The sequence below is a fragment of the Mastomys coucha genome, unplaced genomic scaffold (genome assembly GCF_008632895.1).
Source record: "Mastomys coucha isolate ucsf_1 unplaced genomic scaffold, UCSF_Mcou_1 pScaffold15, whole genome shotgun sequence".
In the NCBI taxonomy this organism is placed as follows: domain Eukaryota; kingdom Metazoa; phylum Chordata; class Mammalia; order Rodentia; family Muridae; genus Mastomys; species Mastomys coucha.
Genome location: NW_022196897.1, coordinates 168,147,788 through 168,163,558, shown reverse-complemented (window position 1 = coordinate 168,163,558; position 15,771 = coordinate 168,147,788). Strand labels below are relative to the sequence as shown.

Below are 15,771 nucleotides of genomic sequence, written 5' to 3'. Positions count from 1 at the left end.
CTGCTCTTCCAGAGATCTGGAGTTCAATTCCCAGCAACCACATGCCCTCTTCTGGTATATCTGAGGAGAGCAATGGTGAATACATAAAATAAATAAATCTTTAAAAATAAAAATTTTAACTGGGAATGTGGGTGAGGAGAAAAAGGAGAGGAGTTGGTAGGGGTGGGTCAACCAAAACTAAAGATGTACGGAAGAAAACCACTACTTTGAAGACCATAATTTGTTTTTAAAGGAATTTGAACACAGGTACTCAGCAGGGATAGATGTGAGGGTTTGAATAAAAATAGCTGGGGGCACAAGAGATGGCTCAGCAGCTTAGAGCACTGACTGCTCTTCCAGTGGTCCTAAGTTCAATTCCCAGCAGCTACATGATGACTCACAATCAACAGTGTCCCCACATAAATAAGATAAATAAGTATTTCTTCATAAAAAAAATGAATGACCTGAATAAAAATAGCCCCCATAGGTCCACAAGGAATTATTAAGAGGTGTGGCCTTGTTAGAGGAAATGTATCACTGTCTCTTCCTGTGGATAGAGGCAGATGTAGACCTCTCCAGTACCACGTCAGTCTGCATGCCATCATGCTGAAACTGTAAGCCAGCCCCACTGAAATGTTTTCTTTTATGAGAGTTGCTATGGTCATGGTGTCTCTTCACAGCAATAGAAACCCTAACTAAGAGACATGTGTCATTAACTGAAAACCTTAGTACCAGATGTGGGATGTGGTAGCAGAATTTTAGTAGAGCCATTGTATCTGGAATGAATTCTGAGTGATGGCACCTAGGCTTAGAAATAGCCTTTTGTAAATAGTGATTGTTATCTGAAGTTTATGGAAGATTCACAAAGTATTGCATAACTTAGTCTTATGACATACCTGGCAAACCAGGAAGTCTCCTATGGATGAAGACTCCCTCAGACAGCTTCTAGATCAGATAAGAGGTTTTGGTATTTGGAAATTGACTTGCTAAAGGTACCTTATGTGCAATAATAAAGAGGCTCTGTACATGGAGTCCAGAGTTTAGTCCTTCAGAGGCTGATCCCCTGCTGTTGAGAAGCCTAAACTTAGCCTGCAATGTCTCTTTCTTGGATAGATGATTCCAGAACACAGGGTGCCTCCCCATGAATTATTGGTCAAGGAAGCCCCAAAGACTCCCTTTAAAACAACACAAACTGTTGCCATTGTTCTTGGCTGCCCTCCATAGCAAGATGGTAAGTCCCTATTGCTGAAGATGCAACACACTTTGGTTGCTATACATAGAAAATTCCAGAAAAACTGGGATTGACCTGAAACTTTTTTACTGCTGGCTGGCTTTTGTAGGGCTGAAAGGTATCATGTAGGCCACTTAGGAAGAAATGTCATTAATGGCCTTATACCCAACAGTTAATCTTGAATGCTACAATATAGGTCTTCCAAGCAAATATACCCATGGGTGCAATAGAGGTGGGGTTAATCAAGTGCCTGAGACCTGCTCTACTCTAATAAATTCATGCATGAGTCTATAAATCTGCACAAAAGCCTATGGCTTGGCAGATCACAGGACATAGAGAGAAACCTACTTCTATTGCTTTACTAAATAGAAATGTCAAATCGCTTTCTATTTATGTTTATATCCAGAGATCTAGGCTACTCTTTTTTTTTCCCTGAGACAGGGTTTCTCTGTATAGCTGTCCTGGAACTAACTCTGTAGACCAGGTTGGCCTCGAACTCAGAAATCCACCTGCCTCTGCCTCCCAAGTGCTGGGATTAAAGCCATGTGCCACCAACACCCGGCGATCCAGGATGCTCTTTAATCTTTACCAAAAAAGCCTTCTAAAGTGAATAACAGTTAATGAAAAAAAATGTTAACAAATTGTCAAAATACTAAGAATAAATTATAGTAAGTGCTTATTCCTAAAATATCTATATCATCTGTTCCTTCAAAACTAGAGATAATCACTGAAGAGAGGTTAAAAGATATCTAAGAGCAGGTGATGGGTGGGGGTGTAGTGAAATGCTATCTTCTGGGTATGACATAGCTACTGCACCAGGGAACTCACTGCACAAGACAAAGCTAACAACATCAGTCAACATTCTGACAGGTTACACTAATTGGACTCAGTGGGTACCAAAAAAAAGAAGAGATCATGAAGATGAGAAAGAGACCTATTGGGAAGTACTGGGCTTGAGTGGATCAGGAGAAGATATGATCAAAATACATTGTATACACACATGAAGTTCTCAAATAATAAAACATTTTTTAAAAAACTTCTTTTTTTAGAGATTAGAGAGATAACTTATCAGTTAAGAATACATTAAAAACTCTTTCAGAGGACTCTAGCTCAGTACCCAGCACTCTCATTGGGACACTCACAAACACTTCTAAACCATGCCCTAGGGAGATCCAATGGCTCTGTCCATCTCAGGCCATGCACTCATGTGCACACATACTCATACACATAACTTAAAAATAATAAAAATAAACCTTTGAACGCTATTTTTTTAAAATCACCTCATCATAGTTGGTATCATTCAGATCTTCATCATCATCATCAGCGGCCTGATTTTTCTTCATCTGGTCCCCCACAGTTCTCTTCCCTGGAGGGGCGTGGCGATCATCCACAGGATCGTTTGCATCCCGAGCAGGACCAATGTCTGATCGGGTGGTGAAGCCAGTGGCACTAAAAGAAGCCCAAAGACATCATTATTTAAGTGACCCCCAATCCTATGCTCTCTTTTGATCATCACTTAGTAACATCACTTCTCATACTTCTGGGAACCTCCAGAGATTCTAGTACCAATGAATTGGATGCTTACACATTCCTGGTCTTCTTTGCTTGCTAAACTTTTAACCTATAATGAGTAGGTCAGAGACAGTTTCTCTTCATCCCAAGGTGTCTCCATTTCTTCTCCACATCAGGCCTTCATAAGTCTGAGTCTCCCCAGTTCTCACCTCACATATCCAACTGTCTGTTGAGCATGAACGCTCCACTTACACCCAGACCGGAACTGAGTTTCCTCCTTTATGCACTCAGCAGCTGTTCCAATGATTAGCCATTAACAGACATTCCATATTAAGCACTATCTCTTTTTTTTTTGGTTTTTGGTTTTTGGAGACAGGGTTTCTCTGTATAGCCCTGGCTGTCCTGGAACTCACTCTGTAGATCAGGCTGGCCTCGAACTCAGAAATCTGCCTGTCTCTGCCTCCCAAGTGCTGGGATTAAAGGCGTGCGCCACCACTGTCCAGCATTAAGCACTATCTTATTGTCTGTCTCCCATTTGAGTTCTCTCCATCCTGTCTGCTCCAACTACTACTGACAAATTACCACTGGCTTGGCTGGAAATCCATTTATTATTCCTACCTCCAACCTAAACCTACTCCTACTTCAACTTTCAATCTGCCAGTGATTCTTTACAAAATGTAGCTCAGAAAACTATGGGAGCCATTGCAGGATATTTAATCAAACTGTGAACCCCAAACTGTGTTACGTTTTTAGCTGTGGTATGGCTCAACCTTAGCATAAACCTTTATTCTAAGAGCTTTCTCCTTGAATCTTGTTAATAGGATTAAATAAAGTCAACCACAGGTCAAGAGAGATAAAGATTAGACATGAACAAGAGAGGCCTCCTGAATAAGGAGAGATAATAGTTCATCAGATAGTTTGGTCATTCAGTCCAAACTAACTTATAGAGATTAACAAATGCATTTCATTTGATCAGGCATTAAAAAAAATAAAAATAAAAAAATAATATTTTCAAATGATAATTTACCAAAGGCACACCTGCCTTACTGGCATGAAATGAAAAATGGGTTTTCTTAAACCATGTGCCTTTTGTTGTTGTTGTTGTTGTTGTTTTTCGAGACAGGGTTTCTCTGTATAGTCCTGGCTGTCCTGGAACTCACTCTGTAGACCAGGCTGAAACCATGTGTCTTAATTTCATGTTAGAACATTGGGCTGTAGATTGCTACATGGCCTACACCATCTTAGACATTAGCTTTTGAGTTTTCTTCTTAAATAAGAATATTTTTGTTGTTTGGTATTAAAAACACGGTTAAGAGATCTAAAGTGTTTTAAGTAAATTTGGAGGGTAACTACAGTTCAAACTTGTTTTCTAAATTTCCAAGAGTTGGGACTGAAGCTGAGATAAAATATTTGAGCAGAGCGGTGGTAGCCCATGCCTTTAATCCCAGCAGATCTCTATAAACTAATTAATTCTTTCCTAAATTCAAGAGTTAGGATGAACAAGGTGGTGGTAGCACATGCCTTTAATCCCACCACTCAGAGATAAAACTATAGATACAGCTCCTAACTAGTATGTTTGCACACTAGAGAAATCACATATCATATTTATAGATTTTTGCAACTGCCAGTAAGCTAATCTCCATGCATGCAACGCTGACCAATATTTAACTAGATGGTAGCCTAATTATGGAGATCATATTCGTTGGTGAATTGTTAACTGAGACTCATAAAGCAAAAAGGAGTGCACTAACATCCACCTGTCAGCTTCTATTGCTAATGCTCTCCATATACAAAGAATAAATATTCTCTCCTTGAGAAACCTGGACATTTTACAAGGCATGGCGAACTTTATGCTCAGTCACTGCCAACCACCCATTGTAAGGTCACCTCTTAACAACGACTGGATCCACTCAAAGGCAGAGTCCTTTGCAGCCTTTGCCATGGAAAGAAAGGTATTACAGCAGAACTGATACCCATCTGAATCCCTTCATAACTAGGATGTGGTAGCAAAGGAGTCTGTGTCTTCCTGCATTGAGGCGCTCCCCCACCCTTCCCTCAAAGAGACACCTACTGAACTGTGGGGACCAGTAGAACGCTCACAACATTTGGCTAACACAAGGTTTACTGATGTTTCATCACCCACTAAAGGAGCCAAAACTAATGGAAAGCAGGAGCCCATAGACTGTGGTATGGGATAGCCAATACTGAGGAAGGAATCACAATATCAGTAGAGCACTATTTATTGGGTACTGTCATGGTCTAACCCCACCCCCACCTCCAGCATAGCTGTAGCCATTTTGTTCCATGCTTGCCAGCTATTTCATACTGTCACCAGTCATTAACACAGAGAAGTGACTTGGCTCAGAACAAGGACATGCTGACCATATACCCTATTTTGTTCTATATACTCTAAATATTCTGTTATGAGGTTTGGTAATCTTAAGAAATCCCACAAAGCTTTATGTAGGACCCATCAAATCAAAGGTCAATAAGAACTGTTATGTCTAAAATTTCTTGAATCAGAGCTGACCACCAGGCAGCACTTCATGCACCTGGGTATGAACTCATTGTAGGGTTTGTGGGTTTTTTCCTTCATAAACTGACAGAAAAAGATATCCATGGTCATGGTTCAGACTGGTCATGGAGGGAGGGATGAATGGAAAGGGCAAAACATAGCAAAACGTAGCAAAGACATCAAATTTATGTAGCTCACACAGACACGACTGATAAAGTGTCTGAAATAATCAAATGATGGACAAAATGACATAATGCCTAATTAAAGCTAGAATATTAAAATTTGCAAGGGAACAACAAATTCAGAAAAAAAAAATCAGCAAGACTGATAGATTAAGACCAGGCGGTGGTGGCATGCGCCTTTAATCCCAGCACTTGGGAGGCAGAGACAGGCGGGTCTCAGAGTTTGAGGCAGATTATTTTTCAAAATAATTTCTTTAACTTCAATTGAAAAATCATACTTTTTCTGTTGCCAAAATACATTTTGTCCCAAGAAAGATATAACTGGCCAAAAAGGAACCCCCAGAGTTAGAGGGTTGGGGCAGGATTTTGCTTATATCTTTTCAGGAGAATAAAAGCATCCAACTAAGGAAACCAGGAATGACCAGGCAAGTGAAACATCTGAAGGAAAAGGACAAATCACCAAGAGAAAATGTCCCAAGACAAAGAGTAATAAATTGGCCAAGTGATATTGCCTACCCCCAGCTAACCAGCCTAAAATCCTGGCTTGGAGCTCCAAACTAACACTGGCATCCATGCCACTATATTGAGCCAGCCACTTTCCCTTCCTGACAGATAACAATCACCCAGTGCTGGTCAGGGACTGGACAGTCTGAGCAGGCTGTCCCTTCTTTTCTTCCTGCCATGCAGTTGGCCAACCCACAACCATTTCCCAAATGCTTGTCTTTGCTGCTCTCTACAGGCTGAAGAGATAGTTGGAGAACAAGATGAAGCTTATTTATTAATAAATAGTCTCAGAGACATTATTTCTGAGAATTAAGTGGTCAGGAAAAAACTCTTTTTACAGATGGTGCTCAACATGGAAGGCACATAATCCAAACCTTTTAATTTCATATTCAGCTATTAAACAGAGTCATTGTTACAGGGAACTTATGAGAATGGTGAAGCTGGGTGGTAGTGGCGCACGCCTTTGATCCCAGCACTTGGGAGGTAGAGGCAGGTGGATTTCTGAGTTCAAGGCCAGCCTGGACTACAGAGTGAGTTCCAGGACAGCCAGAGCTACACAGAGAAACCCTGTCTCAAAAAAAAAAATAAAAATAAAAATAAAACAAAAACAAAAACAACAACAAAAAAAAGAATGGTGAAAAGCCTAAGGTTTCAGATGGTGTCCACCATAGGGCATAGAATTCAAGCTTAGCAAAGTCCTGGGTGAGAAACAATGAACTGAGCATCAGGCAAGAACTTACAGGAGTCCAAACTTAAAAAGAGCAAAGGCACTTCAAGGTTTCAGAGCAGTTCCTAATTCTGGTCTTTTAAATGGTTGCTTAGCAACCACAGTTTCTCAGGAGGTCAGATGCAGCTGCAGCAAAGGTTTGGGGAAAGCAGGAGCCAAGAGATGGATCAGTGACTAAAAGCGGTGACTCTCAGAAGAAGCCCCAGTAGAATAGAAAAACCATATCTTTTCCCCCACAAATACTTTCCAAAGCAATTTCCTAGACAGGCTGGAGGCTAAGAGAGATCAAGAGAGGCCCAAACTGAAGGAGCTGGTGCTGGCCAGGCCATGTGCTGGGTCCAAGAATAACTTCCCAAGGCAGGATCCAAGAGACAAGATTCTCAGTTACATGTGGAAGGCAGAGCACCTCTCCCACATCTCTCCTAGTGAACTAAGAGACATAAGCAGGGCAAAGACAGTGGGGTAAGCAGAAGAAAAACACAGACTGAGAGAGACAAGAGGAAACCCAAAACAAAATAACTTCTGACCAGGTTGGTTAAAGTTATGTTTTAAGGATAAAAAAGGAGCCAGGCAGTGGTGGCACATGCCTTTAATCCCAGCACTTGGGAGGCAGAGGCAGGTGGATTTCTGAGTTCGAGGCCAGCCTGGTCTACAGAGCGAATTCCAGGACAGCCAGGGCTACACAGAGAAACCCTGTCTCAAAAAACCAAAAAAAAAGAAAAAAAAGGGGGGGAGAAATATGAAAAATAGACAGCCCTCAGAAGAAAAATTAGAAAAATTTATAAACAAAATTGAGAAAGATACTAAAAAAAAGAAGAAATAATGGTAAAGCACCACCATATAATAAAAATCATAAAAGTGAGGCAAAGGTCGTTAGAGACCAACCTCAGCTTATCCTGTTAGTGTCCAACAAATGCCAACAGACAATGGCTACCTCAGGAAGAATTTAGATGGCATCCCATAGAAAAGATAGATTTAAAAAATTTTAAATATGCAACTATAATAGGAAAAATAATCTCCAAAGGTTTTAAGAAAAGCCAAACTGTCAAATATTTTAATTGTGGCAAACAAGGTCATTTAAAAAGGGATTGTAGGCAAGGTGTTCCTAGAAACTTTTTTCTACAGATAATTCAAAAAGAAGGGCAGCACTGGACTCATCGACGTAGATCAACAAACAAGAGACAAACAAGGTAATCCTTTGTCAAGAAATGCCCCAAGAGATCCCAATCAATATCAAGTTCAACTGGCCATCTCAGGTCAACAGTGGAGAAAGTTATCCACACAACTGAACAGCACTGCTCTGGATATAAACATTAATAACCCAGATGTCAAAACCAGAGCAGCCTCAATAGATAAAACAAAAAATTCAAGATACTAAAAACAAAAAATTCAAGATACTAAAGGATATGAGAGATGCTTAATAAATAAAAAGGGACCAAAAAAAAAAAAAAAAAAAAAACCTCCCAGAGATATTCCACTATTTAATCTATTAATCTATTACTATATATTATTATCTTATGAAATATACATATTATTTAATCTGTTACTAATCTATTCTTATTATAGATGAAAAAACTTGTTCCTAGAACAGCTTCAAAATGGCTAGCTAGATCATCCAGCATCATAGACTGTTTCAATCAGGATTTCTGTTAAGTCCCAAACTTTCTCAGCATGAAAAGACTGGATAAATGTTACAGCTAGCTTTCTTACGACTTGACTATTTTATCAATTTTCTTTGGGCTTCATAAGAAAATCATACCCCATTCCCTAAAAGTGTGGTGGGTAGTTTTTGGTCATTCAATGGGTAATGGGTGTTTGTCGTCAAAAGGAGGGGGGCGGGCAGTTGGTTAAAAATTGTTAATGGGTTTGATCAGGAACAAAACAAGGGAGTTTACATTCAGGGATTGCTTTTTCTCTTTCTTTCCTCTATCCTTTCTCTCCTATCTAGTGTTGGAGGGGAGGGAAGAGAAGAGATGAAAAGAAAAAAGGGGAATATAAGTCTAAAGAGAATCTCATATAAGCGTCACCTAGCAATAAAAAAAAAAAAACTATAGCTAATGAGCGGAGTCAGGAAATAGGAGATGGAACACTAGCAGGAAAAGAGAGGATTCTGTGAAATAGAGGGAGGCTGAGGAAGAAACAAGCCAGGACTGAAGGAGAGGTAACTAACCAGCAGGTTAGAATCAAGGGGAGGTTTGAGCTGGAACACTGAGGAGGCAGATGTAAACCATCAGGGAGCTGAACTCCAGAGAGAATAAAGAGGAAATTCACCCCAGACTTGGATACATGAAACTGAGGACCGGTAACGAATCATGTGGAAGACACAAAATAGGTTGAATGGGTTAAATATGAGTTAGTCAGGGAACAAGTCAAAGCTTATGGCCTAGGCATTTATTAATAAATAGTCTCAGAGTCATTATCCTGGGAGCAGAGACAGAAGAGCGGGAAAACAGATTTATTTTTTACATATAGGAATAAGATATGTGGTTACAACATATTATGTTTCAACTCAGTTTAAGGTATTGTACCTATGCAATTCTTAAAACTTCAATGTTAAGTTCTAGTTCTTTTGAAATATGCTATTATAAACTGCTAAATATAAGTAAGAGATGAAAGGTAGTAGTCAGACAATCAAACTCATGTTAGTTACTAGTGTAGTTTATTGCAGAAATATGTTTTCGAAGTTGAAAGTAGAGTAAATAGCTAGAAACAATTATATATTCTATAGATAGTCTTCAAAAATCTCAGAGATCTACAAAATATGGCACTTAAAGATGTTTTATTATTAAAAGATCTTTTTTGATGAGACAGGCCTGCTCCTGGTAGCAGCCCTATTGTACTTCAAAGATTATATGGCTTAACTGCAGACAAAATATTATCCAAACTAGACAAACAATGCAAGTCGACCACCAAGCTTTGCAAAGACATCCTTCATATTTCCTAATTCACAAAAAGTCTGTCATATACTGGGCCAGAAGTTTGAATGAAAATAATGTTCCTAGAACTCAGGGAAATTTGTGGGGAACTGTCCAGTCAGCCACCAACCTCTCTCATTTCAATAATTCTTGAAGCTGCTTGCCTCTACTTCCTGCATACTCAGGTAAGTTTTATTTCCTTCTCAGATCTCTAATGGAGTTGAAGACTAGCTAGTCTCACAATTAACCTTAAACTGTTTAGGATTTCAGAAAATCTAAGAAGATATTCTTAGATTTATAAATGCAAGTTTTGATAGAAAATTATTTAAGTACAGAATTCTAACTCACGAAGGTAGGATAGATAGCAGAGTACTTTCTCCAAAGTTGTCAAATACAAATGGACTAGACATTGTGAATGTAATTCTTACCTGATGGTTTCACAATTGTTCTTATTGTATACAATTTATTGATGTAAGAGAAAGAGCCTTTTATTGGACTAAAAAGGGAAAATGTAGGGAGAATCTCTTATAAGCATCATCTGTCAATAAAAAAAGCTTATGGCCATTGAGCTAAGGCAGAAAATAGGAGGTGGGACTTTCAGTAGGGAGAGAAAGAATTCTGTGAAAAAGTGAGAGAGGGGAAGATTCGCCTTGGCATACTGAGGAGATAAATGTAAACAAGCACATACCTGAATTCAAGTTAGAATATAAGGGGAGATTCAACCAAAATGCTGAAGAAACGGACATAAACCAGCCAGAACTCAGGCTAGAATAAAGAGGATAAATAAGAGCTAGTAGGAAAACAAGCCAAAACCCTGTCTCGAAAAACCAAAAAAAAAAAAAAAAAAAAAAAAAAAAAAGAAAAGAAAAAAAAGAAAAAAAGAAAACAAGCCAAAGCTTATGGGCTAGACAATTACTAATAAGTAGCTAGTCTTAAGAGTCATTACTTCTGGGAATTAAGTGGTCAGGAGTAAAAAGTGGCAGATGATCTTTATGTAGTCCCAATTCAATTAAAAAGTAAAGCTGGCATTGGGGCTGAAACGTAGCTCTCTCTTTCTCTAGATCTAACAAATGCTTGTTAAAGAAAAATCCAAAATCTTCTCATATCAGAAGAGCCACCTGAGGCCAGGCGTGGTGGCGCACACCTTTGATTCCAGCACTTGGGAGGCAGAGGCAGGTGGATTTCTGAGTTCGAGGCCAGCCTGGTCTACAGAGCGAGTCCAGGACAGCCAGGGCTATACAGAGAAACCCTGTCTCGAAAAAAAAAAAAAAAAAAAAAAAAAAAAAAAAAGAAGAGCCACCTGGTATGGGACAGGAAAACAACAAGTAAGGGATTAGTCTATTGTCACTAATCTCAATCTTTTAGTTTTCATTTGACTCTCTAAAATGTTTCTTAAAGTATAAATACTATCTTCCAAAACTACAAGATTATTATATGTGTGTGTGTGTGTGTGTGTATAAAGTTTGTCTTGATACTAGTAGTCATACAGAGTACTAATTCTATAAATAAGTTTCATCTAGCTTCCTGTATGTTTTCAGGTTTGAGCCTGAAGCAGATAACCAGGAACAAAGTTTGTGTACCTGATAAACTGCGATCCTCAAACCTCTCAAAGATCTGCTGAATATGGCATTTTAAATATTTAAGTTTGCTACAACAAACTGTGACCATTCCTAACAATAACTTTTGAGGTCTCCAAAAAGATGGGGCCCTGAAACAATGAATCCACCTGGATTGTGGTAATGCTAACCACTAAGCAAAACTGCCCCATGCCTCTGCTACCATCAGGTTCTATGCAAACTGTGGACACCTTTGGATCCACTGAGGTGTTCTACCTAGTCAGGATTGCCACTAAGCTGACAAACACCACTCAAATATCAGCTTTGGACTACAAATTGCTTAGGACATTCAAATTGCTGAGTTCATATGAGACTAAAACAAACATTTTACAGAACTTTGAACTCAAAATACTTAATCCTAAGACTGTCAAATACAACCAAGTTGGCCACTGTGGAAAGCTTGGCAGAAACAGCTTCATTATTGTAAACAGTTTTGCAGTTTGTAATGTAAATTACAGTTAATTTAGACAAAAAGGGGCAAATGTTGCAGGATATTTGTCACACTGTGAACTCAATTATGTTATTTACTTGTTTCTTGTTATGGTGTGGCTCAGCCTTAGCACACACCTTTAATCCAAGAGCTTTATTAGTATAAACTGTATTCAATAAAGTCAACCATTGGTCAAGAAGCTGAGCAAGCAATCAATTGATAGGAAGTGAATCTAGGATTATTGAGAAAAAAAAACAGAGAAAGAGAGAGCCAGGAGGACAGATAGAGTGATGCACAGGAAGTAGAAGGGAGGGACATTCAGTTTGAAAGGTTTTTGTTGTTGTTGTTGTTGTTTGTTTTTTGTTTTTTGAGAAGGCAAAAGAGGGGGATTCCTTCTCTGATACTGGCTGAGGAGGAAGGTCAGCTGAGTGATTATTCTGGCTCTCTGATCTATCAGGCTTTCACCCCAGCACTTGGCTCTTGATTCTTCATTAGTAAAATCAAGCAACTGAGATATGATTTTTAAAAAAAAACAGGAAACTCTATCCTAATGTTAAAGTCCCTGTGACCTCCAGCTCCATTCTTCTTGCAATTCCCACTCTTCTGGACTCTTTTTTTAAAATCTAGGCTCACTGGGCTTGACCTTGTTCTTTTTGCATTTATTTTTATTTATGTATATGTGTGTGAAGCTGTGTATTTATCAACACCACATGTATGTAGGTGGCTATGGAGGGTATCATGTCCCCTGAAATTGGAGTTATAAGCAAGTTGAGTCTCCTGACAGGAGTCATAGGAATCAAACTCAAGTTCTTTACAAAAGCAGTAAGAGCTCTTAACTGCTAGGGGTCTCTCTAATCCCTTTTATATTTTTTAAAAAGGTTGGGCAAGATGTTGAACTCAATCCCTTTTATATTTTTTAAAGAGGTTGGGCAAAATGTTGGACTCAAACCCAGAGCTTTGTCATGGTACTTACTCAGCTACGCCTTCAGCTGCCCTTTTAAACAGTTTATTTATTTAGTGTGTGTGTGTGACCTGACATATCTGTAGAAGTTAGAAGACAATTTCAGAGAATCAGTTCTCTCCTTCGACCTCGTGAATTCTGGGGACTCAAACTCAGGCTTGACAGAGCCTTTACCCTCTGAGCCACTTCACCAGCCCCCACTTGCCTTTTTATGTGTCTATACCAAACTCCACTTTTTTCCTTTACTCCTCCTAAATCTGACACTTTGTAAACCCAACTAAAATGCCACACTGCTGAATATCTCTTGACTTCTGTTCTACTTTTTGTGCTTATTTATACAAATACCGACCTTGTCTTGTGAATTGTATGTCTTCTGAAAATGGCTGTGAATGTCTCCCTTCTACTACCACTACCAAGAAAGACTTAAGTTTCCCTAATCAAACACATAAAAAAGTAGGAAAAATATTATTCATCTATCCAACACCTTATGACTAGTAGCATGGCCATCTCTATCCAGAGGGCTGAGAATTTGAACAAATAACCTATAGCCACACATCCTAGAGGAAAAGTATGTTTAAGAGAAGAAAGGTATAGCACACTCTTACTGTATACATCAACTGCTTCTTACAGTCAACTTGCTTAAGGATATTACTTCAGACACCAAAACACTGATGTTCAGATCCCTCAGTCATATCTTAGGGTGGCAGTCAGGCCTAATGAACCTACTTATTTTGACGAATACATACATACATACATACATACATACACACACATACATACATTTCCACTTTGTCGGAAAGGCATTATGCCAAATTACCTAGTTGAAAGCTAACCTTGTTTTTGCGATAAGGTTTCTTTAAGTAATTCTAGCTGTCCTAGAACTCGCTATGTAGCCCTGGCTGTTTTGTAATTCGCTATGTAGACGAAGCTGATCTCTAACTTAAAAACGAAAGCCTCTGCCCCCGCCCCATCCCATGCCACCCCCCACAACAATGCTGGGATTAGAGACGTGCACCACTAGCCCCAGCCCCTTGTTGTTTGTTTTGTTTTGAGACGCGGTCACTCTATGTAGCCCTAGGGGCTACTATTCCAGAATCGTTCTCAAATAGGCCAAGAGCGAGCTGTGTTCCAGGGCACTAGCCACCCTACCCGGGGCAAGCTCCCCCCACTGCCTTACCCCCTGCCCAGCCCGGGTACGTAGCCCAGCGGTGCAGGCATGCCCAGGAACGGCTTCTTCTTTTTGTTCATGGCGGTGTTGTTGACCGAAACAGAGAAAAGCAGGGGAGCAAATATGCGGCAGAAGACTTGAAGTCCTCCTGGTGTCGCAGCTGTAAGAGATGCAGCCACTACGTCACCGGCGCACCGGAAGTAAAGACGAGGTCGCGGAAAGCCCCGCCCACCTAGAGCTTAGGGCGGAAGTCAAAGATGTGAGTTTGCAAAGTGTTTCCGGCCAGGGCTGCTTGGTGTGTTCGCTGCGGGGGCGGGGTTGGGGGGGGAAACGCGCGTGCGCGTGAAGCTATTAGGTATAATAGCACAGGGCCTTGGGTTCGACTGTTATGCCAGCCATGACGCTCAGCCGGAGCCCATTAGTCCTGTTCAGGAGCGTTCCAGTGCAGGCATGGCTGCGAAGCCGACTTACCTTACTATACTGAACCGTGTGCAGTCACCGACGGTCGAGACTGCGCGCTCAACGATCAGACCAGGGACCACCCTCCCCACCCGCCGCGCGCCTTCGGAGAACAAATGTATAGTGCACTCAACAGTGTGTGGGCCAGCGTCACAGGCTTGGGAGTGATTGTGTGCCCAATGGCTTGGTTGGACTCACACCACTCTCCTTTGCACAGAAACTTTCTACCTGTGTGCAGCTCTTCCCGAAACAGAATGCCAGTCCCACCTGTTGTGTGATAATAGCCTCAGGCCATGAATTAGGCTGTACAAGGCATTAACCCCAAGCTATAAAAAGTTGCTTAGCCTCAGAGATGGTCTGCTCTACCTGCAAAATCAGTATGCCAGGGGAATGGAAAACAACTCTGCTCCAAGTTAAACCTCAAAAAAGCTGTAACTTCCTGGTAGCCACTCTATTGTCTCAGCCCTTTTAGTTTGGGGACCCTCAGTGTTTCAATAAAGCAGTCTCAGCCCGTCTAGACAGTCTGCCTCTCAGTCTCACTTGTCTTAACACTTCCTGCACCTAGGGAGAGCACCAGGCTCTAGGGCTGGCAGGAAAACTGCAAGTTGTGTAGCCTGGACTCTGTACAGGACCAGGCAACCGGGCTTCTGCATCCAATGCCTTTTAGTGAAGTACTACGCAATGTTGGCTCCCTAGACAGGTTTTTTTTTTTTTTAATTTATTTATTTATAAGTACACTGTAGCTGTCTTCAGACTCACCAGAAGAGGGTGTCAGATCTCATTAAGGGTGGTTGTGAGCCACCATGTGGTTGCTGGGATTTGAACTCATGACCTTCGGAAGAGCAATCAGTGCTCTTACCTGCTGAGCCATCTCGCCAGCCCCTAGACAGGTTTTTAGGGAGGAACAGGATTGAGTCTGTGAACACTGAACCGCAGGGAACTGAGCCTTACCGAGGGGCTTCACAGAGAAGAGTAGTACTGCCTGAAGTTCAAAGCAAAGTGGTCTGCAAGTGAGAGTCAGCAAATGGTCCAGTAAAGAATGAGCTAGTAGCCAAACAGTGGATGGAGCTTGGGGAATCTTTTTGTTTGTTTTTTTGTTTTTTGCTTCTTGTTTGTTTGTTTTTTCGAAACAGGGTTTCTGCTGGGCTACGTTCCCGGGCTGGGCAGGTGGTAAGGCAGTGGGGGGAGCTTGCCCCGGGTAGGGTGGCTAGTGCCCTGGAAAACAGCTCGCTCTTGACCTATTTGAGAACGATTCTGGAATAGTAGCCCCTAGGGCTACATAGAGTGACCGCGTCTCAAAACAAAGCAAACAACAAGGGGCTGGAGCTAGTTGTGCAGTTGTGCACGTCTCTAATCCCAGCATTGTTGTGGGGGGTGGCATGGGATGGGGAGAGGGCAGAGGCCTTCGTTTCTTGGAGTCCTCCTGGTGTCACACTGAACCAGGATAGCCCTGGGTGTCCTGGAACTCACTCTGTAGACCAGGCTGTCCTTGAACTCAGAAATCTGCCTTCCTCTGCTGGGATTAAAGGCATGCACCACCACTGCCCCGCTTTTTTTTTTTTTTTTTTTTTT

General features: G+C 40.9%; 1 protein-coding gene across 1 annotated transcript in view; it reads right to left on the bottom strand.

The window, feature by feature from the left end:
- Positions 1-13,959, bottom strand: part of Prpf6 (pre-mRNA processing factor 6) — a 62,268-nt gene extending 48,309 nt beyond the window's left edge. The window contains exons 1-2 of the mRNA XM_031373133.1: positions 13,750-13,959; positions 2,491-2,659 (exon numbers count right to left, since the gene is read on the bottom strand). Of these exons, the coding sequence (XP_031228993.1) occupies positions 2,491-2,659; positions 13,750-13,820 (240 nt within the window). The 5' untranslated portion in view covers positions 13,821-13,959. The remainder of the gene's footprint in view (positions 1-2,490; positions 2,660-13,749) is intronic.
- Between the last annotated feature and the right edge of the window lie 1,812 nt (positions 13,960-15,771).